Below are 19809 nucleotides of genomic sequence, written 5' to 3'. Positions count from 1 at the left end.
AATTTACATTAAATTATGTTATTGGTCCATGCCGTTTAGAAATCGTTTTCTGTTGTTTTTTAGAATTAAGAAAAATATCACAGAAGATCATTTTCCCAAAAAGTCTTCAACTCTTACGTGAGTACTTGGGAGCGGGGAGCAGCCATTTAAAAAATTCTTTTCACTGAACGTTCCTTTTATCGTAAATTAGTGTGTGCACTGTGATTAACTAAAGCCCTAATGATTAAACATCGTAATTGATTTGTTACTCTTTTACGACATGTCTTTGTTTCTTTACCAGATTTTATGTAAGTCAGTAGCACTTATCACATCTTGACCTCCACTAAGAAGTGAGACCGCCCTGAGTCATTTCCGTTACTCCCCTCAGTGTCCAGTAGTTTTCAATAAGCACAAAGAATTAAATGGATGATGTCAACTTTTAGCGGCTGGATTCTTGGTAGCACAGTCAGATGATATTGCAGTCTTCTCGCTCCTTGTGGAAATCAGGAATGGCCCTAGACCTTACTGTCTTCGGCCCTCTCGAGATACTAAGAATCCTAGCTGAGTTACTCCTAAACTGTGTGCCACTGATTCAGTAGTTTACCTGTTTAAGCCTGTTTTCTTATCTGTTCAATGGGATGATGCTGCCTTTTTCACAGGATAGTTCTACTACAAATTAATACATGAAAAGGGCTTGCCTCAGTGCTTGGCAGTTCATGGGGGCTTAATAAATTATAGGTATATTTTTGTTTTTACTTAATAATGTTTCTTAGTTTTGTTATTTTACTTATAATTTATATTTAAGGGAATATAATTTAAATATAAATTTGAGTATTTATAAGTAAATTTACTTTTATCATAACTGAAATTTATCATCAATTTTTTCTGGAGATATTAATACTGTAAATATCTCTTCTTGAGGCATTGTGTATATATACTAGAGACAATATAAACTATATATATATAAACTATATATAAATATATATATAAACTATATATATAAACTATATATAAATATATATATAATAACCATATATAGTTATATATAAACTATATATAAATATATATTTAACTTATATAGTTAGAGACAGTATAAATATAGTAGAGGCGGGGCGCCTGGGTGGCTCAGTCGGTTGAGCGTCCGACTTCAGCTCAGGTCATGATCTCGCAGTTTGTGAGTTTGAGCCCTGCATCGGGCTCTGTGCTGACTGCTCAGAGCCTGGAGCCTGTTTCAGATTCTGTGTCTCCCTCTCTCTCTGACCCTCCCCCGTTCATGCTCTGTCCCTCTCTGTCTCAAAAATAAATAAACGTTAAAAAAAATTAAAAAAAAAAATGATTTACCCTTCAAAAGCACTCTTCATGTACATAATCTCATAGGAAGAGCCTTATTTCATGAGATGTAGTATAACAACATTGTCTGGAATTTAAATGCTCAAAGAATTTTTTTTTTTTTGAGAGAGAGAGAAGGGGAGGGGCAGAGGGAGAGAGGGAATCTTTCATTTTTTAATGTTTATTTATTTATTTTGAGAGTGAGCATGGGGGAGGGGCAGAGAGAGAGGGAGGGAGAGAATACCCAGCAGAGTCCAATGCTGTCAGTGCAGAGCCCAGCTTGGGCTCTCATGAGCCTGTGAGATCACGACCTGAGCTGAAATCAAGAGTCAGACACTTAACCCAGTGAGCCCCCAGGCACCCCAGGAGAGAGAGAGTCTTAAGCAGATTCCACGCTTAGCATGGAGCCCCACGCGGGACTTGATCCCATGATGCTGGAATCATTACCTGAGCCGAAATCAAGAGTTAGACACTTACCCGACTGAGCCACCCAGGAGCCCTAAGTGCTCAAAGAATATTCTTTTTAAAAAAATTTTTTTTTTCAACGTTTATTTATTTTTGGGACAGAGAGAGACAGAGCATGAACGGGGGAGGGGCAGAGAGAGAGGGAGACACAGAATCGGAAACAGGCTCCAGGCCCTGAGCCATCAGCCCAGAGCCTGACGCGGGGCTCGAACTCACAGACCGCGAGATCGTGACCTGGCTGAAGTTGGACGCTTAACCGACTGCGCCACCCAGGCGCCCCTCAAAGAATATTCTTAAATGAACAAACACTACTCTGAACTTCTCACTTTAAAATAGAATGCTATTTTAAAAGGCATATCCTGTAACGTGAAGTGACTGAAAATCCTGAATCATTGTAAATCCTGAAATGTGAAAACAATGCCGTTTGGGTTTTCGTTTGTTTAGGACACCGCCCTTCAGTTCAGAGGAAGAGTTGGATGGTGAGGACCTCATCCAGGTATGCGCATCCCCGGACTTACTTCTCGTGCAGTCATCCAAAAGCAAGAAGAGTAGCTTTGGAAAGAACACTGTCAAAAGTGACACTGACTGGACCGAGGGTAGTGAAATCGAGGACTCCGATATTTCTCCCAAGCCCACAGGTGAGCTGTTGTCATTGAAAATCCTTTAGGAAATTTTGTTTAGGACAGTGGTTCCTAACTAGGGGCACGAAGCACCGGGAGTCTGAGCTGGGAAAGTGCTCACAGGAAGGATGGGGCTAATCCAAAAGCTACTGTTGCCAAAGGAAGACGGACAGGACACGGCAACTGACTGATGTGCAAGTGGAAGGCGAGGAGGGAGCTGGGGATACCGAAGTGTGTCAGTTTCCTAGGGCTTTAGGAATAAAGTGCTACACGCCTTGTGGCTTTGAACAAATTTCTTGTCTCCATTCCAGAAGCTGGAAGGCCAAAATCAAGGGTGGCAAGGTTGGTTCTTTGTGAGGGCCACGAGGGAAAGATCTGGTATGAGCCTTTGGCCTTGGCTTGCCAATGGCCGTCTGGTCCCTGTGTCTCATCACATCACCTTGCCCCTGTTCGTCTATCTTTGTGTCTGAATGTCTCGTTTTTATAAGGACACTAGTCATACTGGATTATGCCCCGCCCCCTAATGACCTCACTTTAATTTGATTACCCCTTTAAAGGCCTTATCTCAAAATAAGATCACGTTCTGAAATATTGGGGGTCAGGACATCAACATATGCACATGGAGGGATACAACTCAGCCCATACACTGGGTGCCTGTAAGAATGGCTGTTCTTATGCACCGTGCTGCCTTCGGGTGGGGCAGTTCTAGAGGAGCAGAAAAGCCAAGTGTAGGACTGCTGATAATTTGAAGAGAAGTGGGGCATAAGGGTCATTTCTTTTTTTTTTTTTTATTTTTTTTTCAACGTTTATTTTATTTTTTTTTTTTGGGGACAGAGAGAGACAGAGCATGAACGGGGGAGGGGCAGAGAGAGAGGGAGACACAGAATCGGAAACAGGCTCCAGGCTCTGAGCCATCAGCCCAGAGCCCGACGCGGGGCTCGAACTCACGGACCGCGAGATCGTGACCTGGCTGAAGTCGGACGCTTAACCGACTGCGCCACCCAGGCGCCCCAAGGGTCATTTCTTAAAAAAGAAGTTCTGCTTAATGCAGTTTAAACATTATATATTTCAAACACCTCAGATATCATTAATTTATCATATTGTATACGATTTATATATGTACATATAATTATGTAAAATATAATTAATTTCAAAACAGTTAATACTGTTTTTGAAAATACCCACGTGAATATTCCACTTATACAGACTACCTTGCTGAAATGAACGTTTCTTTTTTTTTTTTTTTTAATGTTTATTTTTGAAGGAGAGAAAGACAGAGTGTGAGTGGGGGAGGGGCAGAGAGAGAGGGAGGCACAGAATCCGAAGCAGGTTCCAGGCTCTGAGCTGTCAGCACAGAACCCGATACGGGGCTCAAACCCACAAACTGCAGGATCACCACCTGAGCCGAAGTCAGACGCTTAACCGACTGAGCCACCCAGGCGCCCCGAAATGAACGTTTCTGAGCACAACTTGAGTGAAACCATCCTTCTTTGATTTAAAATGAAAACTTTATTACTTCTAGTCTAGGGGATCATGATCTTTTTAAAAGGGATTATTATAAGGGCATTAATGTAACTTTTTGTCAATGCCCAAAATATATCAATTGATTTTAATTTAATAAATATGATTTTTTGCATAGCTTACATTTTTTCAAAGTCGCCTGTAAAGTTATTTTGGAACCAAACATAGATAATGATTTTTTTTTTTTTTTAACTGTACCTATTTCCTGTTGGTCACATAGGAACCTCCATTAAAACGCTGACCGAAAAAGTTGAAAAGACGGTTTCAAATCACGGAAGTGTGAACAAGCCATTTGGTGGGATTAACATTGCCGAGGCGTTCATCAAGAAAGAACTGAAAGAAGACCTGAAGGTGAAATCACTTTTACTTGCTAGACACACACAGAGAAATTCATCTTTTAACGGGTTATCCTTACTAATTGTATGTCCTTTTTGTAGTGAAATATTAAACAAACCTAGTTACTTGGTGTAGCCAGAGGTTGAGACTTTTACCTTATCTCACTTGCCACCTTGCCTTTCTTTCCATTCTGTAGAGAATCAAAGATACTGGGGTGCTAACTGGTAATAAGGCAACATGTGCTTATCAAGTTCTACAGATTTTCAAATGCCTGTCACATGTCCGGGCTTGACACTTGCAGGTGTTAGACGGTTTGTACACAGAAACGTGTGACTGACTAGAACCTGGGGCCTCAGATCCGAGTCGGCGGCATGACCTGACCGTAAAATGGGGACTTGTCGAGGTCTGGCCCCACTTGGGAGCTGGTGTTGGTGGAGAAATGCATCAGAGTTCTGAGGGCAGAGCCCAAGCTCTTCTCCTTGAAGGGAGGAGAGGCCCTGACACATTCCGAGGTCCCAATGCCAGGACACCGGAAGTGTTTTTGTGGATGGAGGGTTCCTGTTGTATTTCCAGGCGTCGCTCATCTGTGCCGACTGGGTCTTCCAGTGGGCCTTCCAAGTCACTGCTTGCTTAGATTTAACTCTTCTCCTGCCCATCTAGGGACCCAGAGCATTTTGTCAAACTACTTTTAGTAGTGTTATTTGTATTGTACAAGCCAAAAGTGACAAAACGTTATCACTCAAGCAAGAGAAAGCTAATGTGTCTTCCTTAGAAAAGGGGCAATAGAAATGTGTGCTCCTTCAGTCGGGGCCTTTTCTGCAGGGCCCTTGTGTGACGTCTCCTGCAGTTCAGTGTCACATTATCACAGAGGGAAGAGCCCCAGACCCTGCCTAGTTCCTACTTGGGGAGCACCCTTACTTTACTACTACAACGTGGTGTTTCTGGGATTTTGGAAACTCATGGTTGGTAGAGGAGGTAGGAAACCTACATTTCCATGGCAAAGCAAAAAACAAAAAACAAAAACAATAAAAGAAGTGGTTCTGTCTGCTTTCAAAACACAGCTTTCCAAGTTCGTTTCATTCCCTTCCGGAAATGACCAGATGGGCAATCCCCCGAGATTCCCCAAATTCAAGTCATTCTGTGTCAGCAGCTCAGTCTAGCCAACAGAACGACCAAGGGGCGCTAACATGGACCGCGTCTTTATGAAACGTCCATTACTCTCCTTTTCTTTTAGTGCACAGATGTGGACGATGAAGACTGGGACATATCATCCTTAGAGGAAGAAAAATCTTTAGGGAAAAAAACTGGGCAAGAACAGAAGGAACCTCTACCTTTGAAGAATGAGCCAAATTCTACTCAAGTGCCAAATGCCTGGGTTGCATCTAATCTCCAGGGGCCAAAGGGAGAAGGTTTGCTGCTTTAACGTCTTACAGGAGCTTGGTCCACTTTCTAATTATTTGTGTTTCTTCCTTATAAATATCTAATTAAACTTAATTAAGATATCACACAAGTATCGATGCTTTATGTTATTTTAAAAAGGACTAAATGTGCACAACATCTGATCTGTATATATTTATTTAATTTGGGCCTAATCTTTGGATTTTAATTTTATTACTTTAATTTTAACATTATTTTTGAGAACGCCCATACAGATATTCATGCTTCATGCAGATGCCTCGCAGAAAATTAGAATTTCTGATCACACACCTGAATGGGGCCATTCTTCTGGCAGTCTTCCTGAATTAATCTGCTCACACATCAAATGTTTTTATTTTCTTTGAAGAAAGATTTCTTTGCAACATCGTAGCCAGTGGGATGAATTACAAATGAAACCCTGAGGTGACATTGTTCTTGGATGAGACCTAGCATCTGGCTAAGTCCAGGAACTTAAGTCTCAATGTATGTTTAATTTTTAAAATTATAAAATGTAATCTATGTATTTTTTAATCAAAGACATTCTGCCCATGGTGAAAGCCAAGGGTCACAGAAGGGCTCCTCTGTGTGCCCCTCACCTCCTACATTACCTCGAGTTCCCCCACATCTGAGTAGTGGGTCACACTAGTGTCCAGACTCAACACCTGTAGATGTTAACTGTTGGTGTCCTGCTAAGACAGATGGGGGTCTGGCTCATTTTCTCCCCTCACTACACCTCTCATGACCCCTCTTCAGGGTCTTCAGGCCCCTATTGGTAGCTTTAATACATGCAGACCTCTCCCTTTGTCCTTTCCATTTTCAGCAAGATCTCTTGCCACCTCACTCTGTAAGATGCCAAGAGGAGCCATTGCCATGTCCGCCCTTCAAGTCAACTCTTCTCTCCTCCAGGGTGTGAGCCGTGCCTATACTGCCACACCGTGCCCATCACCAGGTTGCCTGTGCTGTCTGAAGGTCGATTCTGACAGTCACAACCTGACGACCGTGTGTACATTACAGTAACCGTATGCACACGGGACCGAGAGGATGCTCTGAATACCTTCCCTTTCTCTTCTCCCCGTGGCATGACCTCACGCCCCTCAAAGAAAAGATGTCTAAAGGACACTCAAGTGGAAATCTCTGCACCACACTATTTTGGTGGCTCAGCACACTTCTTAACATCATACTGAAGCCCACGTCCCCTAGAAAATCCTTTTTTTTTTTTCCCCACCATTTAATTCCTACTTGGCTTATTATAATTTGATTCTGCTTTCTTTACACCTACTACTCAGAGTCCGTAACAGCGACAAAACATTATCGAGCACAGTCAGGATCCAGACCCTGTGCTGAATGCAGGGAAGGAGAGATGCTGAGTGGAAGCCTCCACGTAGGGGTCCAGTGAGGGTGTCCCGGAGACGTGGCCATTCCGTGGCCAGACTGCACCCAGCCTCCTCCACAGCCTGCGGACACTGAGGCCTGCGGATGGGTGAACAGACTCAGACACCCAAGTTTCGGAGTTTTACAGGCTCCTCAATGTGCTGGTTTGATCACTCAGGCCTCCTCTTCCTCCCCCCACAGGACCTCAAGATGAATCAAGCACGTTGAAAAGCAGCTTAGTAACTGTGACTGATTGGAGTGACTCTTCAGATGTGTGACTACAGCCCCGGAGTCAGAAGGTCCAGACGCCAACAGGATTTCAGTAATCTGCCCACAGGATCCTTAACGCTCCTGCCCTACGGTATTTCCCACAAGAACAAGGAAGCGGATTCAAAGAACAAGGGTCTCTTTAACAGCACCTAATTCAGTATTGAAAACAAAAACTGTCAACAGTATTTCGAAGCATACAAAGGTGTTTAAGACTTCTGCTGCTTAAAAATAATGTGTCATTGAAGTCATAAAAAGTTTTCTCTTCAGAGCAGTACTCTAGTGTTTAAGCGCATTTTTTCGACTAATTTTTAAGTGAATTTTTTTAAAACTTATAGCCAGTTTGGGTTCGAATTAAAGCTTTTTTTTTTTTTTTTTAATACCTTTCTTATATACATTGTCACACTGGAAGTGATTTATTATAAAATTCTGTTAGTATGCTTAAAACTGAATTAGTGGTGGGGCGCCTGGGTGGCTCAGTCGGTTAAGCGTCCGACTTCAGCTCAGGTCACGATCTCACAGTCCGTGAGTTCGAGCCCCGCGTCAGGCTCTGGGCTGATGGCTCAGAGCCTGGAGCCTGTTTCCGATTCTGTGTCTCCCTCTCTCTCTGCCCCTCCCCCGTTCATGCTCTGTCTCTCTCTGTCTCAAAAATAAATAAACGTCAAAAAACAAAACAAAAACAAAAACAAAAAACTGAATTAGTGGAATCAGTGAAATCTTACGAGTAGACTGGTTATTTTTCACATAGAAGTAAGTTTAGAATTATAAAAATATTGCTAGGCCCACGCTAAATACATTTTCCAGAAGTACCTGTACCAGACTCAGCTTTGAGCCATTGTAAGCATGTTGTTATTAAACAATTATTTTAGAACTTTAAACACCATTTCTGCAGTATAACCTTTACCTTGGATATTTTATGAATAAAATGTAGCTGTTTTAGACGTCAATTTATCAGAATATGAAAAGATTGGGTCATTACTGAATTCATATGTGTATGTAGGGTTTTCCCCCCTTTTTTCAAATGCCCAACCCATATTATAAAATACCTCAAAACTATAAGTTCTGTTCTTAACAACTGTCAATGGTCGCAAAGTTCATATAAACTGTTTTTTGCATTTTTTATACTTTGTGGTACTATGTGTACTCTTGTTTCCAAAAAAAGGTAACATTTTAACTAATGGTCTGTTGGGTTTTGGATGTCTTTTTCAATTTGCCAACCTTTTAAGTAAAGGCCTCCATTACATCACTGTGACTGTGGCTGAATTATTCATTAAAGACAGTTCTGAGCTAAACTTACTTTATGGGGGGGGGGGTGCCTAGGCTTGCCCTGTTAGCTGTGCCACAACAGCCTAATCTATAAAGTCACAACAATTTATTATGCTTCTGCCCTTCCCCGCCCCTTCCTCGCCCCTTCCTCGGGGGTCCCTTTCACTTGTCTGCTTGCACCCTTTCTAACACTTCCCCCAGGCCATTTTATGCAGATGTACTCACTTTGTATGTAAGTGCTTTCAATCAAATTTTCATGTAGTAGGACAGAGATAAGCAACACACAAAAGCCACGTCCTGCCTGCAAAGGCACAGGGGCCACTGTGTTATTTCAACCCTTATTTAAACAGATACTTATTTAACATACTTATTTAACAGATACTTATGTAACAGACCTTGGGTCTGTTTTGCTTTTTTAACATGCATCATTAGTTCCTTTAATCAGAACAACTTCATAATCCTCATCCTGAAGATGTGCCAAAAGGAGGGGCGCCTGGGTGGCTCAGTTGGCTAAGCAGACGACTTCAGCTGAAGTCATGATCTCGCAGTTCGTGAGTTTGAGCCCTGCCTCAGGTTCTGTGCTGACAGCGCAGAGCCTGCCTGGGATTCTCTCTCTCCCGCTCTCTCTCTACCTCTTCCCCACTTGTGCGCTCTGTCTCTCAAAATAAACTTAAAAAAAAAAAAGATGTGACAAAAGAAGAATTATTAAGTAACTTGCCGGAGGCCATACGGCTAGGAAGCGACAAGAGCAGGCTTTCCCTGGGCTCCAAGCTCCGTGTCTGCCACATCTTCACTCCTGACGGAAGGGGGTGGACTTCTGCCAAGTGAGCCCCAAATTTAAATCAAGTTGGCACATCTGTGTTGCAAAAGCAGGTGCCACCCAGGCTCCAGGACCTTCCTCTGCGGGCTCCAAAGTCAGGCGTGATCAGCATCTCTCACTCAGCTCGTCCTGATGCTCCGCTCCAGAACCTGCTTTCTACAGAGACACCCAAGCAGTTATTGAAGGTGGACATGCCAGGCAATGGGCAGGAGCCCTTCCTTGAGCGCTCACAGAGATCGCAGTAGTGACAGGCGTAAGAAACCACAAGTCAATGCTACGCAGACTGTAACCTGTCCATCAACCCACGCATCTTTCGAGGAACAGGCTCGGACTGCCCCCACACTGTTCACAAGATACCACTCCTTAATACCCCTTCTGTTTAACATATGAAGGAAAAGAAGGAATGGGGGCAAAGACTGCAACGTCTGAATGATTAAGGATACGTTACAAATCCTTGATCCTTCGGTGCTAAATGCATGTTCTATAAATGTATCAGATATATACAAATCCTGTAAATAACCTGTTTATTTTCTTATAGAAAGCCACAACAGAAAATGATTAGTATATAACTGTGTAAGAACATTTACATCCATACAATCAGCAAATTCTCCAAATTCATGTTTTAAAAATAGTTTGAGTGTGAATTACAGGAGGGCCTTGCGGGGATCATCTGTGAACAGTTCACTTTTATAGTAAAGACAGCTCGCGGCGGTTTTCCTTTCAGACATAAGCGTTTTTATCAAACTGTTTTGAAGGGTTTGTGGTTTTAAGATCTCCTCCTGCGCCAGGATATTTCGTCCGAGAAGACATGACAGATGTGGCCCCGTTGTATGCGTATCCCATTCTGCAAGGCAAAACACCGGAGATCCCGTTTTTTTACACGGAGGGTAGAAACCATTTCCCCCACTTCTGTCCCAGCCAAGTTTCAGAGCCTCCCTGACTACTTTTAGTTAGCACTCTCTCTTGTACCCCCAAACATTTCACTGCCATTTCTGACCAGTGAGCGGGACCACGGGAATCTCAGCAGAGGAAACTCATGGCTTGTTCATTTGTTGTTTCTCTTTTAAAACTCCTCTTCCTGGACCCTGGGGGACCCTAGTGACCTTCATCAGTAATGTCTGCCCGTGTGAAAATGACGAGGTCAAGGTGAAGAATACACCACACCCTGTCATAAGACCCGTTTTTCTGCTTACAGAAATAGCTTTGGAATGTAAGAATGATGAGCTCTGTTTTTTAAACTAACTTTAACGAAGTATATATTTATTCCATTCAATATATTTATTATATTGAATATTATATTCACTATATATTCCTCACTTTTGCCAATTCTAGTTTTTTGAAGTTTCTTTTTTGTTGTGTTTTGTTTTTCGACGTGTCTAAGAATCGTGTGAGCAATCTAGAACCTGCCGCACGTGTAGTAACTTTAACAGGTCATTTTTATCTCTTTTTCATACCTGGGTGTTTTGTTGTTGTCAGATATTGAAAAGCAAAATATGACACCACCAATTATGCAGAGTGAGGCTCCCGCCCATCCAATAAACAGAGCAGCTCCTAATTCATACCTGTGAGGAAGCATTACACATGCATTATGGCTTACTTCTTTTGGGGAGTAAACAGTATTTAAGACCTAACAAGCCAACCTTTACTGATGCTCATCAGAAATTGCCACTGCAGCTTGCAGAGGAAATAAGAACACCTTGTATCTGCATAACGCCTTAAACTCTATTCAAAGTGTTTTTCTGGCCATCACTTGATTGTATCTCCCCAATCTCCTGAAAGGAAGAGGAAGTGATCCCTGCAGGCGAGTCAGAGGCAAAGCCAGCTGCAGAGCCCAGGCCTCCTGACCCAACCAGTATCTTTCCTCTGGGCTCTAAGGCTCACAGAGCTTTCCATCTATTTATTCTGTTGCACAGGGTAATTTATTATTATTTTTTTAATGTTCATTTATTTTTGAGAGAGGGAGAGAGGCAGTGCAAGCAGAGGAGGGGCAGAGAGAGAGGGAAACAGAGGATCTGAAGTGAGCCCTGTGCTGACAGCAGTGAGCCCAATGTGGGGCTCGAACCCACGAACCGCGAGATCATGACCTGAGCCAAAGTCGGACGTTTCACCGACTGATCTCCCCAGGCACCCCACACAGGGTAAATTATTCAGGTAGACTCTGGTTAGAAAATGGAAGGTTGCCTTTGCTTTCAGTTTAATTCCATTTCATAAACGTCTATTTGCAAATCACATACAAGGTGTTGAAGATCAGCAGAATGTGCCATTCCCAAAGAGGCCACTTGGGCATGGGGATTATTTTGAGTGGAAGGCAACTGAGAAGATGCAAGAAAAGCTCTCTGCCCTTCCCCATTTGCCTAAAAGCAGGACATAAATTTGTAAAGATGTCCCCTGTGCCACCTACCCCTCCTACCAAGAAGGACAGAAGTTAACCACCAGAGACAACAATACACTCTGATCAGCTCACAAACGGCACCAGGGGGCTCTCCGTAACACTTTACTAACTAGCCCTGCCTTCCATTACTTCCTCCATAGATCTGCCTTCCCACAATTTGCCGCCCTAGGAGCTCAGAAGCCCTGTCCCTTGTCTTGTCACCTGTGAGCGTATTGTTCTTTTGTTAAGATGCCATATAAGCCCAAGTTCTAACTGGCTCTTTGAGTTACTCATCACTGGGTGCTCCCACGTGTATGCATGATGCTCAGGTTGACCAACTGTTTTTCTCCTGTTAAACCATCTTTTGTCAGTCTAATTTATAGGGTCTCAGCTGAGAACCTCGAAGAGTAGAGGGGGAAAGAGATTAAATTTTTCCTCCTCTACAGAGCCCGTGAAAGGTCCGTGCTAGATAAGTGCTATCTTGCTTATCACCACAATCTAGTGGGAGACAAATACAAAATAACATCATTTAGTGATAGATTGCTAATAAACAATAAACACCTCCTATATGGCTGGTCACAGTACTCTGCTGATGCCTTAAGCAAATACAAAGATAGACAAGGCAGCTGCTGCCTAGGGGATGTCCCCACACAAAGGGACAAATAATGCTACAGAGAACAAGAAAGGAAATCACTTACTGTGGAGGGCCAGAAGAAATCCTTTTAGGGGAGGAACACTCACCCAGAAAAACAAGTAAGGAATGAGAAAAGTATGCCAAAACGTTAGGGGCTGTGTGTTCTCATGCTTGCCTATGCTTTTTCTGAAGAATAGGGTTTTTTTCTTAATTAAAGAAGTGATCCTCAAGCTTTTTTGGCCCACAGACTTCCACTGCAAGGCAAAAACTGATGGATGCCATTCCCAGCCTAATGGTGGTTTTCAGGATAAAATGAAGCCCAAGTGGGAGGGGTCTCTTTTGGTCATGCAGAATCCACAGAAGAGCTGAGACAGAAAAGCAGGGGGCGAGGGCGAGAAGGGACAAGGCAGGTCCGAGGTGGGCTCCCTTCCCAGCCTGCCCCCCAAAGGAGGTGCAGGGCCAGACTCAGGTCTCGAGGCCACACCACGCTGTTGACAGCATCTGGCATGCACCCACCACCTGTGCCTGTCCCGAGTTTTGCCTCGTCTGTTTCTACGTGCCATATCACTGACTGAACTCCCAGCCAGGCAGGACAGGATCTCTCCCATGATCTGAGTCACAGTAATGGTAATGGAAGAGTGACCTTGACTGTCAGCTTGGGGAAGCAGGAAGCGACCCTAACAGAAGATCAGGAAGGTACCGTCCACTCACTCATTTTCAGATCTGGCTACAGAGGCAATTTCACAGCCTGTGTTCACAGTTGGGAAGAAGAGATGCACACAACACATGCTGCCCTGCGGTCCCTTCTTTTCTCACTGTCGTGTTGCCTTCTCTGGGAAACCCAAGTGACAGCTGAAGCGAGTACAACAACGGGGGGCAGCACATCATCCCGCGCTAGAGCACTAATTATGCTCCCGTAAACAAGAATCTTCTCCGACCGCTCCCACTAGTGGCGATGGCAGAAACAGAAGACTGGGGTAAAGTGCAACAAAACACCTTCAGCCTGCACAAAAACACTGGACCGAAAGGACTCAAGGCTGAAGCACACTCATGAAAAAGAGCTGGCTGGACCAAGAGTGCAAAGTTCACGGTTTTATAAAAGATGCCTACATTAAACACCATGCAATCCACCTAAAAACGATATCCTGGATTTCCACCACCAGCTTTTCTTTTATGATGTTTGAACACAATTATGCACATAAAACCAGCAGACTGCCTGCCAGGTCGTTAGATGTAGGTCATCCGACCTCTTCAAAACATCCGTGAGTCCTACAGCAAGCTGCTCTCAGATGCCCCCCGTCACGCTTTCGCTGCAGACGGCTAACAGTGAGCACACTGAACATTTCTACTTGGAGGACATGACTGTGGATTACAGTCTAATGGTACTTTCTGTTTTTCTCTATCGTGGGCCTCCCATTAGAGTTCAGGCTGTCTTCACTCCTAATCAAAGCGTGCCTTAGTTATTACTCTTAGTGTACATACCCCCGGAAGCAACAGTCTGAGGTTTTTCTTAAAAAATACTGAGCTTTCTAAAATCAGATTCCAGGGCCGGATACCATGGTCGATTAAAAATAAGTCTCTATGGGGCGCCTGGGTGGCGCAGTCGGTTAAGCGTCCGACTTCAGCCAGGTCACGATCTCGCGGTCCGTGAGTTCGAGCCCCGCGTCGGGCTCTGGGCTGATGGCTCGGAGCCTGGAGCCTGTTTCCAATTCTGCGTCTCCCTCTCTCTCTGCCCCTCCCCCGTTCATGCTCTGTCTCTCTCTGTCCCAAAAATAAATAAACGTTGAAAAAAAAAATAAGTCTCTAATTATTAATAGTGGTCAATCAGGGGTGACAATCATAGAAATCATAAACTACGGCTTGGCACTGTGAATTCGCTCAAAGGAGCATGCAAACATGTACACAGTGTCGTCACAAATCAGAGGATAAATTACTCAGGCAGGAAAAATGTTGGGACTTGTGTCTTTATACTCATTTAAGCCATCCTGAACCTTCTGCAAGAATCATGAGTTTGTCTTATATTAAAAACAGGTTCAGGGCCTGGGGTGGCTCAGTCAGTTAAGTGTCTGACTTTGGCTCAGGTCATGATCTTGCAATACACAAGTTTGAGCCCCACATCAGGCTCTGTACTGAGAGCTCAGAGCCTGGGGCCTGCTTCGGATTCTGTGTTGCCCTCTCTCTCTGCCCCTCCCCTGTTCTTTCTCTCTCTCTCAAAAATAAACATTTTAAAAAAATTTTTAAAAATACTGGCTCACTTATTCCTGACTTTTAATATATTTTCATGTTATTTAACTTTAAGTCAGTAAATTCAGACTCTATTCCAAGAAAAGTACCATTTCCATTTGAGTTCCTTGTGAGTTCTCTCAGAGACAAATAGTACTCAGAGCTGAAGTCTTTAAGAGACTCCACATCTACATCAGCAATTTTTAACAATTTGGTTTTGTGACTTGGTTCTTTCTCTTGCAGAGCCTTTTTCTTCTTCATTCTGTGGAAAGACACGGATAGCAGACTTACTCAGCAAGGACTCAAATTCGCACCTATCAGTGTGCATGATCTGGCAAAAACTGGCTGGTATTATTGAAAGACAGGATTGAGAGAGCAATATAATATCCACTCAAATCTGTTCCAGAGCATGCTTCCTTTGACACTGACTGGGAAGCTTAGTCTCTGCCTGGAAAATCTTTCTCCGTTTTTTTGGTAATACTAAGAAGCTGACTTCAATGCCTCCGAAGATTACCAAATTTCAGATGCTCTGTTGCAGGGCTTTCTTTCATTAACAATATCCTCCTGGCCCCACACCAGCTTCCCCACTCAGAGCATGCCCTCTTTATTGGACTGTTACGATCGCCAACATTTCTTCATTATTCTGAAAAGCTCTAAATCTGCTTAGCACCAGACAGATCCATGATTGTCAGGGGGAGGACAGAGCTCCATTTTATGGATCAAAATATTGTTTTTACAGTATCTCAAATAATCCTCTCAGTTGATAGGACTAATCAAAAGCTGCCTATATGACTTTAATTCACTTATGTAATTGAATGTAATTTAGCAAACAGGGAAAACTTTACTTATATATAATCACTTAAAATTTCTCCCAAAAAAGAACCATAAAGAACTAAGGCATTAAAATGTCCTTTGAACTGGGACGCCTGGACGCCTCAGTCAGTTCAGTGTCTGACTTCAGCTCAGGTCATGATCTCAGGATTTATGGGTTCAAGCCCTTGCATTGGGCTCTGTGCTGACAGCTTAGAGCCTGGAGCCTGCTTCAGATTCTGTGTCTCCTTCTCTCTCTGCCTATCCCCCACTTGTGCTCTCTCTCTCTCTCTCTCTCTCAAAAATAGACATACATACATACATACATACATATATACAACCATACATAAATAAAACGCCCTCTGAAGTATTGGGTGAAATTATTCTCACCCACCTGGCTGTGCCTGGGGCCCTAGAGAGCTAGTACCACACTTGGAGGCCTTCATTCTAATCATCTCATACTTCAACTCATATTTCAGCCCTATAACCTTCATGGTAATTCGAGGGAATGGACTGAAGAACCCCTTTTATTTGCAGCTCCTATTTTTTTGTCTTCCTTGCATCCAAACCCGTTATGACTTATTTGCCATCTATGGGGAGCTCGTGTAACCTACCCAGGTCACCACCACAGAAATGATGTGCCAGGAGGCATTGTGCTCATCATGTGTTTTGAGGTGTACAAGAGAAGGACAGCTCTGGTCTCAAGGATCTCAGAGTCTAGTGACAATAGTCAGATAGTAAGCAAGTAACACTAGCAAAGTGCAATGAAATTTAACAATAGCATCAGAAGAGTATGTTTTTGCCAAGTAAACATTACCTGTTCTCCCAGATCCACCCAGACGTCATTCAGGTGAGTGTCTACAACTATAACCAGCATTACTGTCAGCTCACTGTACTAGGATTTTTGTGTGTGTGCTAAGAATTTTTTTTTTGCATAATTACATTCAATTTTCATTACAATCCTGAGAGATAGGTATTGCTACCTCATTTTACAAATGAGGAAGCTGAAGCTCAGGGAAATTAAATTACTTGCCACATACCTCAGCTAAGTAAATGATAAAACCAGGATTTAAAACCCGTAACTGTGATTCCAAAACTCAAGCTCTTAACCATCACCCTTTCTTCCCTTTACGTAGTATACCTTAGCTAAGTAAAAGATTTTATCAATATGAGAAAATACAATCAATGCAATATATTTTTATTTGTCATTTCAGAGCGATGGGTGTTTTCTCTCTCTGCGGCTCATTGCCTTCTCAGTGGCTCACAAGCTCCAGGGTATGGAATTTTTTCTGAATTCCCCTCAGGCTGTCTTTTCACCCAGCACAAAAAGAGGTGAGTGTAGTAATTAAAATCAGGGCATGTTGGACTGGAAAAAACAGAAAATGCAGCGCCTCCAAAAACAAAACAAAAAGTGTTTAGCGAATGAGAAAAAATCTCCTTGTACGACCCCCAGAGGAGCGAAGTGACCTTGCTGTAAGTCACAGAGCTAGGAGTCAGGTCTTTGGCTTCTGGGATAGCGTTTTTTCAAACACATTGTCTTACTCCTCATTTTAACAAGAGTGGTAGCAGCCAAAATAAATATTCCAGTTAACTGAAAACTAACGATCGATCAATTGATCGATCATGTCTCTCTATCGAGTTTAAAGTTTAGAAAGCATACCACGTATTACCAACATAAACATTTTAAAATTGAATTCCACTGGCATGCCATTGTTTTAAAGATTACTACCTAAAATAAACGTTCTTCAACTCATAGGCTTATATAATCCAAGGTCTAGATAACTACATGAGTAGATTTTATATTAAATAAGTATTCTGCAGGTATTATCTACAAACACTCCTCCCCCCCCTCCACCCTCTCCTGGGGGCCCAGTTACAAGGATGGGCTGTCACGTGCCCACCCAGCCTGTGTACCTCCCCACCCTGCTCACAGTCTAGCTTTCCCTTACACAATCCCATCGGCTAATGGTTTCTCTCCCACTGCCCACAAGATGCCACAGGAATTCTCACCCGAAGCTTCCAGAAGACTTACAAAGTACTAACAGGTACCTCCCAAATGGCGGCTAACGTAGAATTTAAATAATAAGAATCCACTTCTACACGGAAACTTCACGCAGAATTCTCACATTTAGGAAACCCAAAATAAAAACTGATCTTTTTGGTGTCAGTTCTAAATTGCTTTCTTGTGGCTAGATTAAAACAGACATACATGCGTTTCTTTTCTGTGTGCTGTGATTTATCAACAAAATTCTACAAACGTTATATATTAATAACATGCTGATGTGGTGAGTGCTCTAGCTACGTTATTTTCTTCCGTCCTCTTCACACTGAGAAGCAGGAGGGATTACCTCTCTTATCCAGACAGACAACTGCAGCTCCCCTAAGATGCCAGAGGAGCGAGGGCAGGGACAGGAGCTGAGCCGGGGTGTAACTTTGAAACCTGCCTCTTAGCCTATGTGCCGCCACCCCCCTCCAACCATCTGCACGCACAGGGAGTATCTTTACAGAAGCCCTAATTCCTGCCAAGTATTCACGGAAATTAAAAAAAAAAAAAATCCACAGTGTAACAATATAATTTTAGCTAAGGTAAATTACAACTTAAAAGAAATATGTCCTGTCCCCCAAAATCACATAGGCCAATTCCAAAACAAATCTGTTGTTTAGCTCGATCTCCAGTCATATGGAGAACTGGGGGGTTTCCTGGGCCCTCTTTGGTTTTAAGTGAAAATGATGTGCCGAGTCCTTATACTCAAAGCAGGCAGCAGGCGTGATAACGTGTTCGCACACACGCTGTGAAGTCTGAACAAGCAGACACTGCAGAGGGGGCTGTGCTTCAAGACAGGAAATTCCTGGAACGTCGAAGCTGCCTTGCGACCCCTGAGGGCATGGCCAGAGCTTTGAGTCCGTGCGTGCGCAGGTGAGTGTGCGCATCTGCTTGTGTTCAAAGAAAAAACATACGGATGAATTTGCAGCAAAAAAGCCTGAGTCATTTAAAAGCAGATCCCGCATTTTATTCAGAATCCCCCACGGGCTACCTGAAAGTGTCTCAGAATCAAACCAGGGACAGATGTATGCAGGATGGCTCTCTTGGGAAGGGTCTCAAGAATGTCTATGAATTTGACAGTTCCTGGGGGTTGCACGTCTCCAACTCAATGCTACGACTGAGGCGATTAGAAGAAAAGAAGAAATTACTCAAGCCTTGTTTCTTTTAAATGGTTTCTTTTAAATGGTCCCTTTCAAACCTGCCTTCTGTTTGAGAGTCAAGCGTCGTAACAACAGTTATCACTTCTACCGGGCTTCCAACATTTCAATATTCATTACTCTATGGCTCACCTTAGTACACGACCTCAAGTAATGAACTGCGACATTGATGCACGCTGCTAAGGGCCAGTATCCTTAAAAATAACAGTGAACGTTTACTGAGTGCCTACCGTGTGATGCATGCTTCTAAAGAGCTGAATATTTATTTGCCACCTCCGTAGCACAGAGGAGGGACGCAGGACACAGAAAAGACATGGACCTTCTTCAAAGTTACACAAAAAATAAGCGGCAGAGCCGGGCTTTCCTCCCAGGCAGCCAGGAGGTGCTGGATCCAGGGCCTCACTCTTTGACACTGTGCGTATGCTGCCTCCTGCCCTCATGTCCACATGACATGCCCGTAGGTCCCAGACGTCCACAAACAGGCTCAGTCTTCCCACTCCAGGAGAGATGCAGACAGACAGTCCTATAACACTGCTGACCGGCCTCCTTGCTGTAAATGTCATGGAGCAGACACTAGGCACAAGAGACTCCAAAATCAGCAAAGATGTGGTCTCTGCCCGCAGATGCTCCTGGTCTGGTTCGGGACAGGAACCAGTAAGTAAGTGCTAAATGCACGGCAGCATTATGACAGAAGCACCAGGTGGTGGAACAGGAGCACACGGGAGGGCACCTCACCCAGAACACAAGTCCTGCAGGATGGCCGGTGTCAGCCAGCATGTGAAAAGGAAAGGGAAAGGGGGCTTAGGGGTCCGAGTGGAGTCACCAGGAAGCATGGCAAACTGGCAGGAATTGTGACTCCATGTACTGGCCAGTAAAAACAAAACACGGTTGCCCAACACTTGATTTGCAAGCATATTTTTAAAGTCACGCTAGTGTTAACAAAAGCATCCGAGCCATTATGGTGATCTGAGCCACCACTGAACAGCGAAGGCACAGGGTAACGCTTCTTAATATTTAACAGCTGAATTGTTCTTAATACATGGTACCTCCAAGGAAGCCCTTATCCAAGAATCTGTGAGCTGTTTACCAACATTAATTCATTCTCCAAATAACTCACGAGTGGAGTAAGCCTAAATAAACGAACATCCATAATTCATTACATTATAATAATGACAGAAGT

At 43.4% G+C, this 19809-nt stretch overlaps 2 protein-coding genes across 9 annotated transcripts in view; one reads left to right on the top strand and one right to left on the bottom strand.

Annotated features, from left to right (window-relative positions):
• Positions 1–7581, top strand: part of DZIP1 (DAZ interacting zinc finger protein 1) — a 55116-nt gene extending 47535 nt beyond the window's left edge. For all 5 annotated transcript variants that reach the window (XM_045480838.1, XM_045480810.1, XM_045480849.1 and 2 more), the window contains 5 exons: positions 64–117; positions 2218–2411; positions 4135–4265; positions 5485–5659; positions 7239–7581. In XM_045480838.1, the coding sequence (XP_045336794.1) occupies positions 64–117; positions 2218–2411; positions 4135–4265; positions 5485–5659; positions 7239–7315 (631 nt within the window). In that variant the 3' untranslated portion in view covers positions 7316–7581. The remainder of the gene's footprint in view (positions 1–63; positions 118–2217; positions 2412–4134; positions 4266–5484; positions 5660–7238) is intronic.
• A 2316-nt stretch (positions 7582–9897) lies between these two features.
• CLDN10 (claudin 10) overlaps positions 9898–19809 on the bottom strand; it is a 113866-nt gene continuing 103954 nt past the window's right edge. For 3 of the 4 annotated variants that reach the window (XM_045480774.1, XM_045480781.1, XM_045480765.1), the window contains exons 4-5: positions 10845–10952; positions 9898–10234 (exon numbers count right to left, since the gene is read on the bottom strand). In XM_045480774.1, coding sequence (XP_045336730.1) covers positions 10111–10234; positions 10845–10952 — 232 coding nt within the window. In that variant the 3' untranslated portion in view covers positions 9898–10110. The remainder of the gene's footprint in view (positions 10235–10844; positions 10953–19809) is intronic. The other variant, XM_045480788.1, reaches the window with a different exon arrangement.

This window comes from Leopardus geoffroyi, chromosome A1 (genome assembly GCF_018350155.1).
Source record: "Leopardus geoffroyi isolate Oge1 chromosome A1, O.geoffroyi_Oge1_pat1.0, whole genome shotgun sequence".
NCBI classification, from domain to species: Eukaryota; Metazoa; Chordata; class Mammalia; order Carnivora; family Felidae; genus Leopardus; species Leopardus geoffroyi.
This window is presented reverse-complemented; position numbering and strand designations above follow the sequence as displayed.